Source organism: Taeniopygia guttata, chromosome 23 (genome assembly GCF_048771995.1).
Source record: "Taeniopygia guttata chromosome 23, bTaeGut7.mat, whole genome shotgun sequence".
Classification (NCBI taxonomy): Eukaryota; Metazoa; Chordata; class Aves; order Passeriformes; family Estrildidae; genus Taeniopygia; species Taeniopygia guttata.
The window spans coordinates 5657522-5675835 of NC_133048.1; the positions used below are offsets into that span (position 1 = coordinate 5657522).

At 62.5% G+C, this 18314-nt stretch overlaps 1 protein-coding gene across 1 annotated transcript; it reads left to right on the forward strand.

The window, feature by feature from the left end:
- The first annotated feature begins 2434 nt into the window (after positions 1–2434).
- Positions 2435–15440, forward strand: LOC115498242 (cAMP-dependent protein kinase inhibitor beta-like). The gene is made up of 4 exons (XM_030290242.4): positions 2435–2826; positions 13175–13328; positions 14295–14446; positions 14984–15440. Exons 3-4 carry the CDS (start codon positions 14302–14304, stop codon positions 15064–15066), a joined length of 228 nt encoding a protein of 75 aa, XP_030146102.1. The 5' UTR covers positions 2435–2826; positions 13175–13328; positions 14295–14301; the 3' UTR covers positions 15067–15440.
- Positions 15441–18314: the final 2874 nt, after the last annotated feature.

An 18314-nucleotide genomic window follows, 5' to 3' on the forward strand; every position in this document is an offset into this window, starting at 1 on the left:
GAGCAGAGGGAGCTCAGAGCAGCCTTTGCCCCCACGCCGGGGCAGCACCAGCAGCACGGCCCTGCCCTGGACCAGCTCCCAGTGCGAGCTGCCTGAGCAGGGAATAACTTTGGAATAACTTTGGAATAATTTTGGAATAATTTTGGAATAATTTTCCCTTCCCAGCTGCTGTCCTGAATCCCTGGGGCTCCAGCTGGGAGCTGCTGCTGCTCAGCATGCCCTGATGCAGGCAGGTTGGGAGAGGTTATTCCGTGTCAGCGCCGCACTGACGGGATATGGGGGGACTCACACACCTCTGGTGTGCCTCAGTTTCCCCAGCTGCCCCAGCCCGGCCATCCCAAGGACCACAGTGGGGAGGGAATTGTTCAGCCTTGCAGGAAATGGATGTGGTGTGCCTGTCCTTCAGCCGTCCCGGGGCAGAGCATCCGCCGGGGCCGCTCGGGAGCGGCAGAGAGGGAGAACTCTCCAAGGTGCTCCGAATCACAGCGGGCTCTCCTGTCCCTTCCACGCCCGCAGCATCCCCTCCCTCGCTGCCAGACGTCCCCTCGGCCCGCGGCAGCAGTGTCACATCCGATCGGCTGCCAGGCAGGATAAACACCGCCGCTGCTCGGCCCGAGGCTGCTGCGGGGAGGGGAGACAGTCAAGGAGAACGCGGAGCGTGAGCGGCTATAAATAGCGGCTGGCGAGGGCTCCGCTCGCCGCGGGGCGCTGCCACTCGCCCGTCCCCACGCGTGAGCGGCCGCGGCCACCAGTGTCACCAGTGTCCCCCCCCCACACCCCCCCCGGCTGCCGCCGCAGCCCTGCCGAGATTTTGGGGTGCGGGGGTACCGCACTCGAGCCGTGCCCTGGTGGCGCTGCCCGTGTCGCTGTCCCCTGGCACAGCCGGGGCTGTCCCTGCGGGGTGCGGGGCTCGGGGGGCATCAGGGCCGGCAGCAGCGGAGCGGCCAGCGCGGTGTCCCCACGGGCTCCGGGGACGGCAGGGAGGGACACCGGGAGACGGCAGGGAGGGACACCGGGCTCCAGGGGAGGGCAGGGATGGACACCGGGCACCGGGGAAAGGCAGGGAGGGACACCGGGCTCCAGGGGAAGGCAGGGAGGGACACCGGGCTCCGGGGGAAGGCAGGGAGGGACACCGGGCTCCAGGGGAGGGCAGGGATGGACACCGGGGTCCGGGGGAGGGCAGGGAGGGACACCGGGCTCCGGGGGAGGGCAGGGATGGACACCGGGCTCCAGGGGAGGGCAGGGATGGACACCGGGGTCCGGGGGAGGGCAGGGAGGGACACCGGGCTCCGGGGGAGGGCAGGGATGGACACCGGGCTCCGGGGGAGGGCAGGGATGGACACCGGGCACCGGGGGAAGGCAGGGAGGGACACCGGGCTCCAGGGAAAGGCAGGGAGGGACACCGGGCTCTAGAGGAAGGCAGGGATGGACACCGGGCTCTAGAGGAAGGCAGGGATGGACACCGCGCTCCAGGTGCTGAGCATCGCCCGCGGCCATCGGCCAGAGCCGGGAATTTGGGATCACGCCCCAGCCCCGCTCCTGCTGGGAGCAGCGTCCCACTGCAGGGATGGGGAACCCGTCACCCTTGGGGGTCCCTCCCAAAGTACACCCCGCTCCCCCAGCCCTGGGGACAGCCGCCTTCAGGGCCAGGAGGGACATTTCGGAGCCCCTCACCAGCCCCGCGGGTCTCCCAGCGGCAGGGATGCCGATGGAAGCGTTGGGAGATGGTTCCTGCTCCTGCGTGGAATCCAGCCGGTTTTAATTCCCGCTCTGCGTCCCCCACCTCGCTGCCCTGACCCGGCTCGGGGCTGGGGGTGAGGACCCCATCTCACACCCTCGGCGTTGGCCGTGTCCCCGCCTCAAGGTGACAGCGGTGTCAGGCCAGGAGCAGCTGGTGGCATCTGCTCCGCGCCCAGGCTGTGCCCAGCGGGGCTGGCCCGGTGCGGGGCACGGTGCGGGGCTGTGCCGCGATCCGCCAGCCGCAGTCAGGGTCTGCCAGCCCCCCGCCCCCTCCCCCACCCGCCACATGCCACACGGCTGCAGCCACGGATTTGTTTTAATTCTCTTTTTCCCCACCAAAGACTCGGAGCCTGTCATTGATTTTGGCTGCGCTAAATGGAGCCGTGTGGGTTGGGGTCAAATTGTCCTGGTGGGGGAGCAGAGCCCCCTCAACCCACCCCCCCCCCGGGGGGCTCTGCAGCCGGGGAGCCGAACCCAGAGGAAATGGGAGTGGATTTCCCCATTTCCCCCCGCCCGGGCTGGGGGCTGCAAGCGGGGCAGAGTCACCCGGAGCTCGGCCCGGGGGATGTCACAGCCCTCCCTCCCCTTGTGTCGGCGCGGGGGGACGCGGGGACACAGCGGCCCGGGGGGGGCCGGGGGGCGGCCCCGGCGGCGGGGGAGCGGGGGGGCGGCGGGCGGGGCCGCGCTGGGTCCCCCCCGCGCCGAGCGGGGGCCGGGCCGGGCGGCAGCGGCGGCGCTGGGCGGGCGGCGGCGGCGGCGGCTCGGCCCCGGGTGCCCCAGGGCCGCCTGGAGCCGGAGGCTTCCCCGCGGCTCCTGCCGAGCGCGGAGCATCCTTCCCCCGGCAGCCGGGCTGGCACCGGCACCGGCACCGGCATCACCATCGGCACCGGCACCGGCACCGGCATCACCATCGGCACCGACACCGCAATCAGCATCAACGGCGGCACCGGCATCGCCCCCGGCACCGACATCCCACCGCCCCCGGCACCGCCATCCCACCGCCCCCGGCCCCGGCAGCAGCATCACCTCCGGTGCCACCATCACCACCGGCCTCGGCACCGGCCCCGGGATCGCTGCCCGCACCAGGTGAGCCGCCGGCGGCTGCGGGGCGCAGGTGACGCGGTGGCACCGAGGCCCTGGGCCACCGCGGAGGGTGCCCCGGGCTCACCGGGACAGGGGACCAGGCACCCAACCCGGGGATTGGTGCCCACCCTGGAGATTGGGTGCCCACCGCGGGCACCTCCCTGGGAAGGTGGACAGGCCGGGGGTGAGGGGATGGCGGTGGCCTCGGGGACAGATGGGGTTTTTGGGGGGTGACAGTTGGCAGCAGCTGCGGTGGGGTGTCTCTCGAGGGTTTGGGGTGTCTTTGCCCATCCTCCCCAGGGGCAGGGGGCTGTGGGGAGGATTTGGGGGAGCAGTGCTGAGGCACTGAGCGAGGCTCGTCTGTCTCAAGGTGGGCATTCAGATCAACCCCCATGGCGGCACCTCTGTCGCGCCCTGGCACCCACCCCCTGCGTGTCCTGGGTCCCCCCTGCCCTCTCCTCCTCTCAGCTACCGCTTCCACCCCCACCCCAGCTCCAGCCCTCCGCTTCCCGGCTGGAGCTTCCCGGGCGATTTGGGCCCAGGGAGCTGCGGGGGTCCCCGGGCACGGGGAGTCCCCCCGGGGCTGAGCACCCCGTGCAGGGGACACAGGGACGCTCCTGTGGTGCTCCTCCCGGGAGGAAAGGGCTTCCCCCGGGGACAGCCCCTCCTCCCCGCCTTCGGGGCATCGTTCTGGCAGGTTGCCCCTGCAGATGCTTGGATCGCGTCCCTTCGGTCCCCGGAGCTGGCTGCTGTCCCCTGGCTGGGTGGCAGTGCCACCGAGGAGGTGGCAGAGGCAGGATGTCCCCTGCTCACCCCGAAAGCTCCCAGCCCGTGACCTTGGGGTGTCCGCCAAGGGACACCTCAGTCCTCGCTGTCACAAAGGGACACAGCCCCGCCACTGTCCCCTGTCCTCACCCTCACCCGCTCAGCACCATCGCCCCCCAAAAAGCAGGAGATGGGCAAGGGGAAGGGTGGTGGCAGAGCCAGAGTCTAACTTCTTTAAACGGAGGGAATCCCAGCGTTCCTCCTCGCTCTGGGATGCTGGGGGGCAGGGTGGGGGTGCTCTCGGGGGCGCCCTGGGGCTTTGGTTGTGAAGAGACCTCGGGCTGCAGCTCCTGGGGCAGCTGCAGGAGCTCTGCTGGGTGCTCCAGGCCTTGGGGGACCTGGCACCATGAACAGGATGGGGACCCCGGGCCTGCTCTGCCCTTGGCCCCTGGAATGGTCAATTCCAGCTCCTGGAATGGCAGTTCCAGCTCCCTTGGCTCCTAGAATGAACAATTCCAGCTCCTGGAATGGCCAATTCCAGCTGCTGGAATGTACAATACCAGCTCCTGGAATGGCAGTTCCAGCTCCTTTGGCTCCTAGAATGGCAATTCCAGCTCCTGGAACAGCCAATTCCAACTCCCTTGGCCCCTGGAATGGCCAATTCCAGCTCCTTTGGTTCCTGGAATGGCAATTCCCACTCCTGGAATGGCCAATTCCAGCTCCTGGAATGGCAATTCCAGCTCCCTTGGCTCCTAGAATGAACAATTCCAGCTCCTGGCTCAGCCCTGGGCCATTGGAACGGGCTCTGTTCCATCCCAGATTTCCAGCTGTGCCTCTGATCCCAGAGCACCTGCCCGGATTTCTTCCCTCCCTGGCCTTTGTTCCCCTCCCTGGTGGCTTCCCAGGGGCCGGGGTTTGTCACAGGGCGGAGGTGACAGCTGGGGGATCCCGATGGTGCCCCAGCCTCGGTGCAGGGAAACATCTGGATCTCCTCCAGACGAGGTCCCGCTGCTGCTGGGGGTTGCTGCCTCAGAGCTGGGTGTCCTGGGGCTGTTCCAGCTCCCCTTGGCTGAGCTGCAGCGGGAAGGATCCGCGGCACCCCGGGGCTGGGAAGCCGTGCCCGGGGCTCCCCGGAGAGCCAGAGCTCCCCGGGCAGCTCCAGCTGCCTCTGCTCCCCGGAATTCCGGGTGCTGCACTTACACCAGTGGTGTGGCAGGGCTGGGAGCCCCCTCCACTCCCAGCTGCAGCGGGGTCCTCTCCAGGTGCCACCTTTCCGCTCGTGCAGGGAGGTGAGGCTGTCACCCAGCCCCTGGCACTCCCTGGGATGTGCTTGGTGGCACCCAGCTGGCACCCTGTGCCAGCCCACAGCTCCCTGGGTTTCCCCTGGCACCAATCCCGGTGCCACCCACGGCTCCACAGCCGGAAGAAACGAGGGTGTCCCCGTCCCCATCCCCGGGCTGTGTCACCCAGCCCCACCCGGGCTGCTCAGGCTGGAGCAGAGGTAGAAAACCCTTTGGGGAGGAGGAACCTGGCGAGGAATGGAACTGCTGGGGATGTGGGTGACACGTTTATTATTCAAAATTACCCGGTTTTATTATGCAAAATTACAGTTTGTGGCGTGTCGGAGCAGGGAACTGAGGGTTCTGCTGGGAGCTCCATTACCCAGGGCTCAATCACCCTAATTACCCTCATTAGATCCCTTCCTTCCCCACGGAGCTGCTGTTGACTCCCCTGACTCCCTGAGTGGAGCTGGGCTATCCAGGCTTGGTTATCCAGGTTATCCAGGCTGGGTTATCCAGGTTATCCAGGCTGGGTTATCCAGGTTATCCAGGCTGGGCTATCCAAGCCGGGTTATCCCGGTGCCAGCTCTGTCTCGTGGGGCTGGGGATGGGTCCCATCCCCCTCATGCCAAAGGGGCCGTGGTGTTTCCTGTGGCAGCACATTTCTCTCCCTCTCAGGATTTTTCATAGAGGTGAACAGAGGAAAGAAAGAGAAAACAATTTCTATTCCTGCTCCTCGTTTTTCCTATGTGGAATGCCACTTATTGTAAATGCAGGCAAACCCAATGGGAAGAAATGACGATGTCTGACTCAATTCAGAAGGCTGAATGATTTCTTTATTATAACTATGCTAAAATACATTAATATGCTATATAAAACAAAGATACTAAAACTACACACTACTTTCTCTGACTCTAACTCCCACCCAGCTCGTGACCCTGTTCTCAAGAGTCCAGCCCCAGGTGGGTTGGATTGCCCATCAGACTCAAACAATCCTCACCAGAATCCAACCAAGCAATCACCCCAGGGAAACAATTCTCCAAACACATTCCACATAGGAAAAACAAGGAGCAGAAATAGAAATGGTTTTCTCTTTCTTTCCTCTGTTCACCTCTATGAAAAATCCTGAGAGGGAGAGAAATGTGCTTGCCACAGTTTCCCCCTGGGACTCAAAAAGGACCTGGACACAGCCAGTGGGGCTGAGGAATATGGGGAAGGGAGGCTCACCCAGCACCTTTGTAGGGCCCCTGATAGGCACCCAAACTCCCCAGCAGGAATTCCTGTGCTCCTCCCACCACTCCAACTGATTACCTTTAATCAGTTAATTAAAGGGAATTAACTGATGGGGGTGGAGGATGGAATAGGAATAGCTCTGGAACAGGTCACAGCCTACAGGCTGGAGAACACCTGGCTGGCCTGGGAGTGGCTGGAGCAGCTTCCATTCCTCCCTGGGATGGGGTGGGATCCTTTCCTTCCTTCCTTCCTTCCTTCCTTCCTTCCTTCCTTCCTTCCTTCCTTCCTTCCTTCCTTCCTTCCTTCCTTCCTTCCTTCCTTCCTTCCTTCCTTCCTTCCTTCCTTCCTTCCTTCCTTCCTTCCTTCCTTCCTTCCTTCCTTCCTTCCTTCCTTCCTTCCTTCCTTCCTTCCTTCCTTCCTTCCTTCCTTCCTTCCTTCCTTCCTTCCTTCCTTCCTTCCCTTCCTTCCCTTCCTTCCCTTCCTTCCTTCCTTCCTTCCTTCCTTCCTTCCTTCCTTTTCCTTCCTTCCTTTTCCTTTCCCTTCCTTCCCTCCCCTCTCCCCATCCCCACCCGAAGCACTGTGGGCTGAGTGTCTCTCCCTGCTGGTGCCAGGCTGGATCCCAGAGCTGTCCCCTCCCCTGGCACTGGGATTCAGGGCTGCCAGCCCTGGGGATTTGCCACCAGCAGCCATGGCTGGTGGTTTCAGGTGCTTTTCCCACCCCTCCTGCTGTCCCTGAGCCGCTGTCCCTCCCGTGCTCTGCCCAGCACACGGATCAGAGCTGGCAGGAGCTGATCCCTGCCCCAGGGGTGCCCTCCTGCCAGGCTGCTCCGTCCCTGCCATTCCCTGAGCCCCAGGGCCTCCTGGCAGAGGGATCTCACCCTTTGCAGCCTCCACAATCCCTGCTCCGTGTGCTGGGAAAAGCCAGAGATCCTCGTTAGGGGCACAGAGTGATGGAAACATCCCCAGGGAGAGCAGCAGGGGTGGGCAGCAGGGATGTGTGCTGGGCTGGGAGCCCCAGAGGATGCCAAGAGGAGCTGGGATTTGCCCATTCCCTCTCTGGGCACCGTGGGCAGCACAGCTGAGCTTCTCCAGGTTTTCCATGCCCTCTCCTGGAGGTTTGGGATGCAGATGAAGCCCTGCAGTGTCACCCATGTCCTCGTGCCTCTGCCCGCTGAGCCCTGGGTGCTTTGCTCTCTAATGAGAGCAACTCCGGCCTGTCCAGGGCTGGAACCCAGGTGCTCCGGAGGGAATCCCACATCCAGCTCTGCCCGCTGCTTTCAGCATCTTTCCAGATGCCCTGTGTGCTGCTCCCAGGGAAAAAACGCCTCGATTTTATCCCAGTGTGGACTCGTGGGAGATGCTGAGCTCAGCAGGATGTGCCAGGATTAAAGTGCTGAGCCCCTGGAGCTCAGTTCCCCGCCCAATCCAGGCCTGTGGGATCCAGAGGGGATTTTCTCTGGGCAAGCCAAGCCCTGCTCTGGGATGTGGTGTGAGCAGCCCCAGGTCTGGAAGCGCCTGGGTTTGGGTTAGCACAATTTGGGTTTGCTCAGGGAAATTTAGGATGGGATGTCTGGAGCACAAGCGCTGGGTTCACTCCCACACCGGAGCAGGGCTCGCTCTGGTTCGTGTTTCCAGCGTTAAAAACCAAAGGGACGGGTTACACCAAGAGCCTGAAATCCCGTCTGGACAGACTCAGCTTGGATTTTGGGCAGAGCTGAACTCTGCCGTCATCCCCTGAGTGACAGAGGAATAACAGCACAGCCTCTGCTCCTGCCGGCGGCTCCACTCCGCCGATGCAGCAGCAAACCCCTCCTCCCCTGCACATCGCCCTGCTGGAGGCCGGGAGTTGCAGGGAATGGAGATTACCGGTGTCCCACTTCAGAGCCCTTCTTCTCCTTGCCTTCAACAGCAATTTAGGTCTCAGTATCCCACAAGCCCAGCTGAGCCCTGAAGAGAAGGGTTTATGCTCTGCCTAGGCTGGTATTAGCTGGGACACAGCTCAGGTTTCATGTGGAAATAAACATTCCGAGTCCTACAGCTGGGGAAAAAAATCAAAAAAATCAAAGAATCCCTGGTTGGAAGGACCTTAAAGCCCATCCAGTGCCACCCCTACCATGGCAGAGACCCCTCCCACTGTCCCCGGTGCTCCCAGCCCCAGTGTCCAGCCTGGCACTGCCAGGGATCCAGGGGCAGCCACAGCTGCTCTGGGCAGTGAGACCCCAAATTGTGCAAAAGGAAGCAGAGGATGAAGGCTGATCTTTAAAAGGATCCCTGGGATCCAGGGAGATGTCTGGGTGGAATAATTCAGGATTTGGGTGTGAGGGGTGGGACTGAGCCTAAAGCTGGTCCTGCCCATCTGCAGGGCAGCAATGGGGACCAGGCAGGGAGCAGGGGAGGGATGTGAGGGTGATGGAGGGTGCAAAGAGACCCTTCAGCATCTCCCAAATCCAGGGCTGAGACAATCCAAGGACAAACAGCAGCGGTGGAGAAGAGGGAAAGCTGGTCTGGGTGTGAGGATGAGTGTGTAAGAGCAGGAGGAAGGTCAGAGCTGAAGGCAGGACACGATGGGAAAGGGCTTAGAGGGTGATGGGAATTCCTCTGGAAGTGGAATTATCCCAACGAGGGGGATCTGCTGCTCCATGGAGAGGGAAGGAGTGGGAGCCACTTTTCTGAAGCCTTTGCTGGGAAGGGAATCCCAGGAAAGAGCCAACCCTGCAGGTACTGGGAGGTGCCAGAGCTTTGGGGGGCTGCCAGTGTCACCTCTGCTTAGAAATCCCACTGGAACAATTCCTCAGAGCTTTGGGAAAGAGCCAGGGAGGAAAAGAGCCAGAGGAAAATTTGGGGAAAAGCAGTGGGAGACCCTGCTGATGCTCCAAGCAGGATGCAGGTTCACTTGTATCCCTACACTCACTTCACACCATCACTCCAAAGGTGCCCAGCAAGATCCGAGCTGGCCCAAATTCCTGCCTGGCCCACCTGGAATCCTGGGCATTTAGGGATGAAAATGCCAGGCCATGGTTGGAGAGGTTCTGCTGCCTAGGGCAGGCAGAGGGGAGCCAGCATCCCATGGGAATGGGTCCTGGAAGCTGCATCCCTGCCAGGAGGGATCATCCTCTCCAGACACTTCCTCGTGTGGAGCAAAACCTGTTCCAAAAGTCATTCTGCACCTCCATGTTCAATATTCCTGCCCCAGCCCACATTCCTGCAGCTTTTCCCCCTTTCCCAGTGGTTCAGGGCAGTTTTTATCCCCCTCCTTCCCTCTCCCTGGGCTCCTGGAGCTGTCCCTGGGCAGGTGACACAGCCCGTTCCCCCCTCAGGGTCCCCGGGGCTCCAGCAGCCTGCAGCCACTTCCCTGGAGAGGAGCAGAACCTGCTGCCTCCCCGGAGAGCTCCCGGCTCTCCAGATTTTATCCTGTGTTTAATTATTGCCATCTGCTGCTCCTGGCTCCGGGCTGCTCGGGCTGGCTGCTGCCTGTCGGGCTCTGGCTAAGCCAACCCCATTGGATTTCCCTCCCGGGTGGACTCTGGGCTCATTTTCCTGGATGATGTTCCCATTCCCTTCTGACTTGTGGCATCTCTTTCCATTCCACCCAATTTTACAGTTTCATCTGGCTAAATCCTTCCCATTTTTTATCGTGTTCATCAGTGTTGAAGGGTCGCTGGTGGATTTTTGGAGGCTGCAGCATTCCCAGCACAGATCCCATACAATGTTGAATTAAACAAGCAGGAGGAACCCTCAGAGAGAGGAAGCCAAGATCATTAAATGCCCCAAACCCCCTTCCAGAGGAGCTCATGACCCACTAACAACTCAGAAGATGAAGAAGCAAATCCTTGTGGTTGAATGACTCCTCAATATTCCTGTAACACTTCCCAGGTCCTGCATTCCTGGAGCATTCCTGATTTGTTGTCTCTGGTGGGGGGAGCGTGTTTGGCAAAGCTGTGGCGTGTCTGTGGTGGTCCCCAGGCTCCAGGGGCAGTTTGGGGTCCCTGCCACCCCCAGCAGCCCCAAAAAGCTGTGTTGGAGGGGACAGGCCGATGCTGAGGGGATCATGGATGTGTTTGACCCTGACCTGGTCCCTGTGCCTGCTCCATCCCCAGGTGGGTCTCACCTTTCTCTGCCCCTTCAGCACCTTCCTCTCCTCCTCCAGGGCTCTGCTATTCCCTGACCAAGGAACACATCCCAGTCCATCTCCTCCCTCCACCTCTCCCAGCACCTTCCCTGCCTATTTCCAGCGGGGATTAAGGTTTATTTCTGCCCTCCTCTATCCCATTAGGGGCATTAAAGCAGGAGCCAGCGCCCCGAGGACCTCCCATGTGACTCCAGGAGCTTTTTTAGGCTGAGAGCACGTTAAGCCATCAAAACTGTCCCTGCTTAGAGGGGGATATCCTCGCTCACCGCGTTTATCCAGTGGGATTTGCCCCATTTGGGCTGGAGTTGCCTGTAGGACCGGGGGGTGATGGCGTGGGGCAGGTGTTGGTGGCTTGGACATTGTCCCCGGGGGTGCAGGGACAGCCCGATGGGCTCTGGGACCGCGGTGCTGCATCCCAGGAGAGCTCGGGGCAGCGCCAGCCCCGGGGCTGTCCCCGGGCAGCAGCAGCAGGTCCCGGTCCCCGGTGTGGCTGTCGGAGCGGGGTGAGCCCGCGGGGCCCGGCCCCGACCCCATCCCTGCGAGCTGCGGGGTCCAGCGGGTCCCGATCCCGGCGGGATCCAGCGGGTCCCGATCCCCGGGGGGATCCAGCGAGTCCCGATCCCCGGCGGGATCCAGCGGGTCCCGATCCCCGGCGGGATCCAGCGGGTCCCGATCCCCGGCGGGATCCAGCGGGTCCCGATCCCAGGCAGGATCCAGCGGGTCCCGATCCCCGGCGGGATCCAGCGGGTCCCGATCCCGGGGGGATCCAGCGGGTCCCGATCCCGGGGGGGATCCAGCGGGTCCCGATCCCCGGCGGGATCCAGCGGGTCCCGATCCCTGTCAGGATCCAGCGGGTCCCGATCCCTGTCAGGATCCAGCGGGTCCCGATCCCCGACAGGATCCAGCGGGTCCCGATCCCGGGGGGATCCAGCGGGTCCCGATCCCGGCGGGATCCAGCGGGTCCCGGGGCCGATCCCCGGCAGGTGTGAGTCTGTGTGTGTGTCTGTGAGTGTGTGTTTGTGCACATGTATGTGTGAGAGTGTGTGTGTGCATGCATGTGTGTGAGTGTGTGTGAGAGAGTGTGTGACAGTGAGTGTGCGCACATCTGTGAGTGTGTGCACATGTGTGCACACGCATGTGAGAGTGTGAGTGTGTGTGACAGTGTCTGAGCATGCACGTGTGAGAGTGAATATGTGAGTGTGTGTGTGAGTGTGCACACTTGTATGTATGAGTGTGCACGTGTGTGTGTGAGCATGCACATTGTGTGAGCGTGTGTGTGTGAGAGTATCTGAGCATGCACGTGTGTGAGAGTGAGTGTGTGTATGTGAGTGTGTGTGTGAGTGTGCACACGCATGTGAGAGTGTGTGTATGTGAGTGTGCACACTTGTATGTATGAGTGTGTGCGTGTGTGTGTGTGAGTGTGTGTGTGTGTGTGAGTGTCTGAGCATGCACATGTGTGTGAGACTGAGTGTGTGTATGTGAGTGTGTGAGTGTGCACACGCGTGTGTGAACTCGGCACAGGGATTCACAGGGATTCACCTGGAATCCCCAAATCCCTCAGCCCGGAGCCCCCGAGACCGGCGTCCGGCCGTTCCCTCAGCCGCCAGCCCTGTCCCCAAGTGCCACATCCCCGTGGCTGCTCAGCCCCTCCCCGCAGGATCTGTCCCCAAAATCCCCGAACCCGCTGGGACGCGTGTGCCGCGTGCTCACACCTCTGCCACACACAGCTCTGTGTGCCCCAACAGCCTGGGGACACGGCGGGACACCCCGGGATGTCACACGTGTCCCGTGCCAGGCTCGGGGCTCCCGGGTGCTGCTGTGGCACAGGCGGTGCCAGCTGAGGGACCTGGAGCGGGTGCGGGCTGGGACAAACTCTGGGACAGGAGGTGACACGGCTGTGCCACTGCGAGCCTGGGAGTGCCACACGTGCAGACACAGTGACAGGGAGTGTCACACGGCGTGGCAGGGGGGGTCACACGGGCACAGACTGCCAGGAAGTGCCACACATGCACAGATGTGTGACAAAGAGTGCCACATTGTCACATGGGTGTGTCAGGGAGTGCCACACGTGCAAACACAGTGTCAGGGAGTGTCGCACAGCATGGCAGGGGGTGCCACACTGTCACACTGACACGTCAGGGGGTGCCACACTGTGTCATGGGGTGCCACACATGCACACAGGTGACAGGGAATGTCACACATGCACACATCTGTACAGCCACATGGAACAGCCCAGCCAGAGGTGACACACACATACACCTGTGACAATGCAAACACAGGTGACAATTCACACACATGTGACAATTCACACACACGTGACACTGCACACACCTGTGACTGCACACCTGTGACAACACACACACCTGTGACAATTCATACCTGTGACACTGCACACATGACACTGCACATACCTGTGACAATTCACACACCTGTGACACTACACACACCTGTGACAATGCACACACATGACAATTCACACACGTGTGACAATTCTTCACACACCTGTGACAATACACGCCTGTGACACTGCACACACCTGTGACACTGCACACACCTGTGACGATGCACATATGTGACAATGCACACCTGTGACCATGCACACCTGTGACAATGCACACATGCGACAATGCACACACCTGTGCCACTACACATGCCTGTGACAATGCACACATGTGACAATTCACACGCCTGTGACAATGCACACATGTGACCATGCACACAGCTGTGCTGGAGCAGTGCAGGTGGCTCCTGCGGACAGTGGCCGTGCAGGTGTACAGGGAACCTTTGTCCCCACCCCTGCCTTTGTCACCGCAGCCCGGCCCCATGCCTCAGTTTCCCCCTGAGCAGCACCCGGTCCTGCCCCTCATGGCACAGCACTGATCACTAATTAAGAAATCACTAATCACCTTCCAGGCTAATCATTTATTTCTCCCCCTCCTCGCAGCTGTGGTCACCCCTCCTGTGCACACAGAGGCTGCGCCCAAGGACCTTGGCTGGTCCTCCCTGCAGTGACCCCCAGCAGGGATTCCCAGTGACTCCCAGTGACTCCCAGTGACTCCCAGAACTAACTGCTAGCAGGAATTCCCAACGGAACACCAGTGAGTTCACACCCCCACTGCTACCAGCTTCGGGACACCAGTCCCAGTGTTTCCACCAACATGTGGCACGGAGGGGATGGGGCTGCTGGGGTGGTGGTCTGGGGTCCCTGTGCTCTGGGGGGGGGGGGGGAGGGCCCCTTGTCCCCGCCAAGTCATGTGCCACCCCTGTGCCACCCCTTTGTCACCCTCGTGCCACCCCTGTGCCATCCCCCACCCCTGTGCCACTCCCACCTCCCATGGCAAAAGCTCAGAGTGTTTCCAGAGCTGAGCAAACACCTCGAGAAGGTCCCAGCAGCACGGGCAACTGATTGGCTCCATGCCAGTTGGATTTTCCTGGTTCCCGAGGCTTCCCAGGAGTGTCCCCACCCACCCAGGGCACCCCAACATTGCTGCTGCTGCCTGGCTCAGCAAGAGCCACCCTCCAAGGGAGACAGTGGTGAACCCAGGCTGGGGATGCCATGCAGTTCCCTGGCACTGCTGGTTTGGCCTCCCGCCCTGTTACCTCTGCATATCCATCCATCCATCATCCATCCATCATCCATCATCCATCCATCATCCATCCATCATCCATCCATCCATCCATCCATCATCCATCCATCCATCCATCATCCATCCATCCATCCATCCATCATCCATCCATCCATCCATCATCCATCCATCATCCATCCATCATCCATCCATCCATCCATCCATCCATCCATCCATCATCCATCCATCCATCCATCCATCCATCATCCATCCATCCATCCATCATCCATCATCCATCCATCCATCCAACATCCATCCATCCATCCATCCATCCATCCATCATCCATCCATCCATCCATCCATCCATCCATCATCCATCCATCATCCATCCATCCATCCATCCATCCATCCATCCATCCATCCATCCATCCATCCATCCATCCATCATCCATCCATCCATCCATCATCCATCCATCCATCGGGGACGTCTCTCCCCAGGGTTAGCATGACCGAGGTGGAACCCGTGCTGGACTTCGCATCCTCCAGCAGGACGGGCCGGCGCAATGCCCTGCCCGACATCCTGGGCTCGCCCGCCGGCGTCAGCCCCGCCGACCTGCCCCTCAAACTGGCCGAGATGTCCCTGAGCGCAGGTGGGTGACCAGGGGAGGTGGGGATGTGGGGTGATCAGGCACCGGGGTTCCCGTGTCCATCCCGTGCTTAGGGACAAGGACACCGAGGGGCTGGAGCGTGTCCAGGGAAGGGACGGGAGCTGGGAAGGGGCTGGAGAATTCCTGAGGGAGCTGGGAAGGGGCTGCAGCCCCAGGAGAGGCTGAGGGAGCTGGGAAGGGGCTGGAGAATTCCTGAGGGAGCTGGGAAGGGGCTCAGCCTGGAGAAAAGGAGGCTCAGGGGGGACCTTGTGGCTCTGCACAGCTCCGGACAGGAGGGGACAGCCGGGGGGTCGGGCTCTGCTCCAGGGAACAGGGACAGGAGCAGAGGGAACGGCCATGGGAGCTCCAGGTTGGATATGGAGGGAAATTTCTCCATGGAACTGCCCAGAGAGGTTTGGAGTGCCCATCCTGGTCACAAGGCGGGCATCGGGCACAGGTTTGTCTCGGTGCTCCCGGAGCACTTCTCCAGCCCCGGTGACTCTGTGATTCCCCCCCGGGCCTGTCCCGTCTCTCCGGCAGGCAGTGCCCAGGACATGCAGTCGCCCTCGGCGGAGCTGCCCTCCCCGCAGCCGCCCAGCCCCGAGCTGAAGGACACGTCCTAACCCGCCGGGAGCGGCGGAGGAAGGAGCGGCCGGGGGCACCGGCACAGCTTCCCCGGCACCGCCGGAGCCGCCGGGATCCCCTCGGTGCCGCCGCACGGAGGCCCTGGAGCGGCCATGGGGCAGCCGCGCGTGGCGGGGACACGGAGGGGACACGGAGAGGACCTGCCGTGACCAAGGGGCGACTCCCACCCACGCCCTGGGCCAGGACTCGGGGGGGATGGGATGTTTTGGCCTCCCCGGGGGGAGGAATATTTTTCTTCTGGGGCATTTGGCGGAGCCGAGCGCGGGGGGGTCCCGGGGGGGCCCTCCTGGCCGCAGGAGCAGCCACGGGTGTTTCTTGCTGAGTGTGGTGTTCACTGTGATGTTTTTGGGTACCACCTCGTCTCCTGACCTTTCTTCTGGGTGACTCGGGAGCCACTGCCAATTTTGGGGGGGTGAGGTGGGGAATCACAACCCGAGAGCCCCCCAGCCCTTAGGGAGAACTCCCGGGTTGCCAGCACGGCTCTGAGGGATCCCAGTGAGGAGCAGAGCACCCCAGCGTGGTCCCCGCTCCTGGGGATGGGTGCCGGTGAGTTTGGGGATGGGGAGCAGGGCGATGCTGTTTGGAGCAGCCCCAGCCCCCCGAGCCAGGCCACCCACTGTCCCCACGCCGGATCCTCTCCCGCAGCCCCGGGCGGGGCCAGCCGGGTCCTGCGGCGTTTGGGGATGCGGGGAACACAGAGTGCGGCTTTCCGTGCTCCCCAAATCCTCTGCTTCTGCCAGGGGGCGGGATGGGACCCTCCTGCCCGGGCACTGGGGGACTCCTGCCGGCTCTGGGGGCCGCTGGCCGGAGCCGGGCAGGATGGTCGGACGTGGAGCTCATCCCATCCCATCCCTCCATCCCATCCCGTCCCGCCCCGGACGGTCACCTATAGCTGTCGCTGTGGGACCAGCAAAGGAATCCCCAGCCCAGGGCCCCTCCGGCCACCCCCGCGGACCAGGAGAGCCCCACAGGCGGGGCCACTGTCCCCAGCGCCCCACGGCCACCATCGGGCTCCCGGGCACCTCGGCGTGGAGGGCAGTCCTGGATGGGAGGGGGGGTTGCCTGTGAGGGGACATGTGCAGGGACATCCCTGAGCGTGGGTATCCGTGTGTATGGGCATCCGCGGGCGTGGGCACCCATTTACACGGGCATTCGTGGGCACGGGAGCCCGTGTGCCCATGCATCCCTGTGCGTGTGCATCCCTGTGCGTGGGCACTCATTGACATTGTCATGGCTCCCATCCATGTGTGCATCCATGTGTAGGGTCGTGGGCACTCCCACACACGGGCACTGATGTGTGGGGCATCTGTGTGCTCATGGGCACTCGTTTATACGGCATTCATGGGCATGGAGTCCCGTGTGTGTGTGCACATCCGTGTGTCTGTGTGTGTGTGTGTGCATCCATTTGTGTGTGTGTGTGTGTGTGTGTGTGTGTGTGTGTGTGTGTGTGCAGGGACATATCTGTGTGTGTGTGTGTGTGTGCATCCATTTGTGTGTGTGTGCATCTCTATGTGTGTGTGTGTGCATCTCTATGTGTGTGTGTGTGTGTGTGTGTGCATCCATGTGTCTGTGTATCTGTGTATGTGTGCATCCATTTGTGTGATCCGTGCATGTGCATCCAATTGTGTGCATCCATTTATATATGTGTGTGCTTGTGCAGGGACATCTCGCTGTGTGTGCATCCCTGTGTGTGTGCATCCATGTGTGTGTGCGCGTGCAGGATATCTGTGTGTGTGTATGCATCCATGTGTGTGTGTGCATGCGTGTGTGTGTGTGCATGCATGTGTGTGTGTGTGTGTGTGTGCACATGCAGGGATATCTTGTGTGTGTGTCCCTGTCAGTGGGTGTCCCTGTGTCCAGGTGTCCCTGTGCTGGGGTGTCCCTGTCACTGGGTGTCCCTGTGTTGGGGTGTCCCTGTGTCCGGGTGTCCCTGTGTCGGGGTGTCCCTATACTGGGGTGTCCCTGTGCCGGGGCAGCTGCTCCTGTCAATGTCCCCATCTCCTGGTGCCGTTGTGTACAGGGCACAGGACTGTGCGGGTTTGGGACACTGCCACCCAGGTGAGGGGACAGAGGACAGCCCTTGCCCTCGGTGTCCCCCCCGGCCTGGGGAATTCATTGTCCCTGTGACCCTGGCGAGCAGAGCCCTGCCGTGTCCCCGGCGGGACAGGGGACACCCATCCCACGGAGAGTCCTGTGCCCCCAGGGCACGAGCTGAGGGTCCTGCTCGGTGGCAGCGCCAGCAGGAGGACGCCGAACACGAGCTCTGGCTATTTTTGGGTGTCTGCGATGTCACACAGAGGCCAGAGTCAGGGAGAAAGTGTCCCCGGTCCCTCATGGCCCTGGTGCCCGTGAGCCCCAAGTCCCCAAGACAAGGGGACACGCTGCAGCTCCGGGCTCAGGGACACCTGAGCGCCCCGCTGGGTCCCTCCGCGGCCCGGGGCGGGGCAGGAGCGGGCACCGTCCCTGGGCTCCAGGGGACAGCGGGTCCCACGGCCAGGGGTGAGCCCACCCACGGGAAGGGGGAAGGGGCTGGGGGTGCGCTGGAGCCCAAAGCTCGGGGAGATGGGGGCACCTGCCGGGGGTCCCACAGCCCCGTGCCTGCGCTTGTCCCCAGCGTCCCCCCGGCACCCAAAGCAGCATTGGGGGCACACGCGTGTGTCCCCACGCACACAGGGAGGGGACAGGGTCACACACGTGCCCACACACACAGGCACACCGAGCTGGGGCCGGGTCACGCGTCCCCACAGACACGCGGAATTGAGGGGGTGTCTCACATGTCCCCACACTCTCCTGGAGTCCCCACACGTGTTCCCACACACCTCCCCCGGTGCTCCCTGCTGCCAGTGCCTCAGTTTCCCCAGCCCCCGTGCCTCAGTTTCCCCAGCTCAGCTCCCCTGTCCCCGTGCCTCAGTTTCCCCAGCCCAGCTCCCCTGTCCCCGCCACTCGTGTCCCTAAAGGGCGTCACCACTGTCGCTGTCCCCACGCCCTGACCGTGCCCTGCTGCCCCTCCCCACGCACCCACGGCACCACCTGGGCTGGCACGGACCCCCGGCGCCCACCTCAGCGCCCCCCCAGCCCGCACCCCGCAGAGCCCGGGCCCAGCTCAGGGCACGAGTGCCCCTCTCGCTGTGCCATCCCCGCCGCGGGCGGGGGCGGGGGGCGGTGGCCGGGCCGGGGGCAGTGGCCGGGCCGGGGGCGGTGGCCGGGCCGGGTGGCCGCTGGCAGC

Coding starts and splice junctions, on each gene's coding strand:
- LOC115498242 (XM_030290242.4), top strand. CDS start 14,302: ATGACCGAGGTGGAACCCGTGCTGGACTTCGCATCCTCCAGCAGGACG. Junction 14,447..14,983: donor CGAGATGTCCCTGAGCGCAG/GTGGGTGACCAG, acceptor TCTCTCCGGCAG/GCAGTGCCCAGGACATGCAG.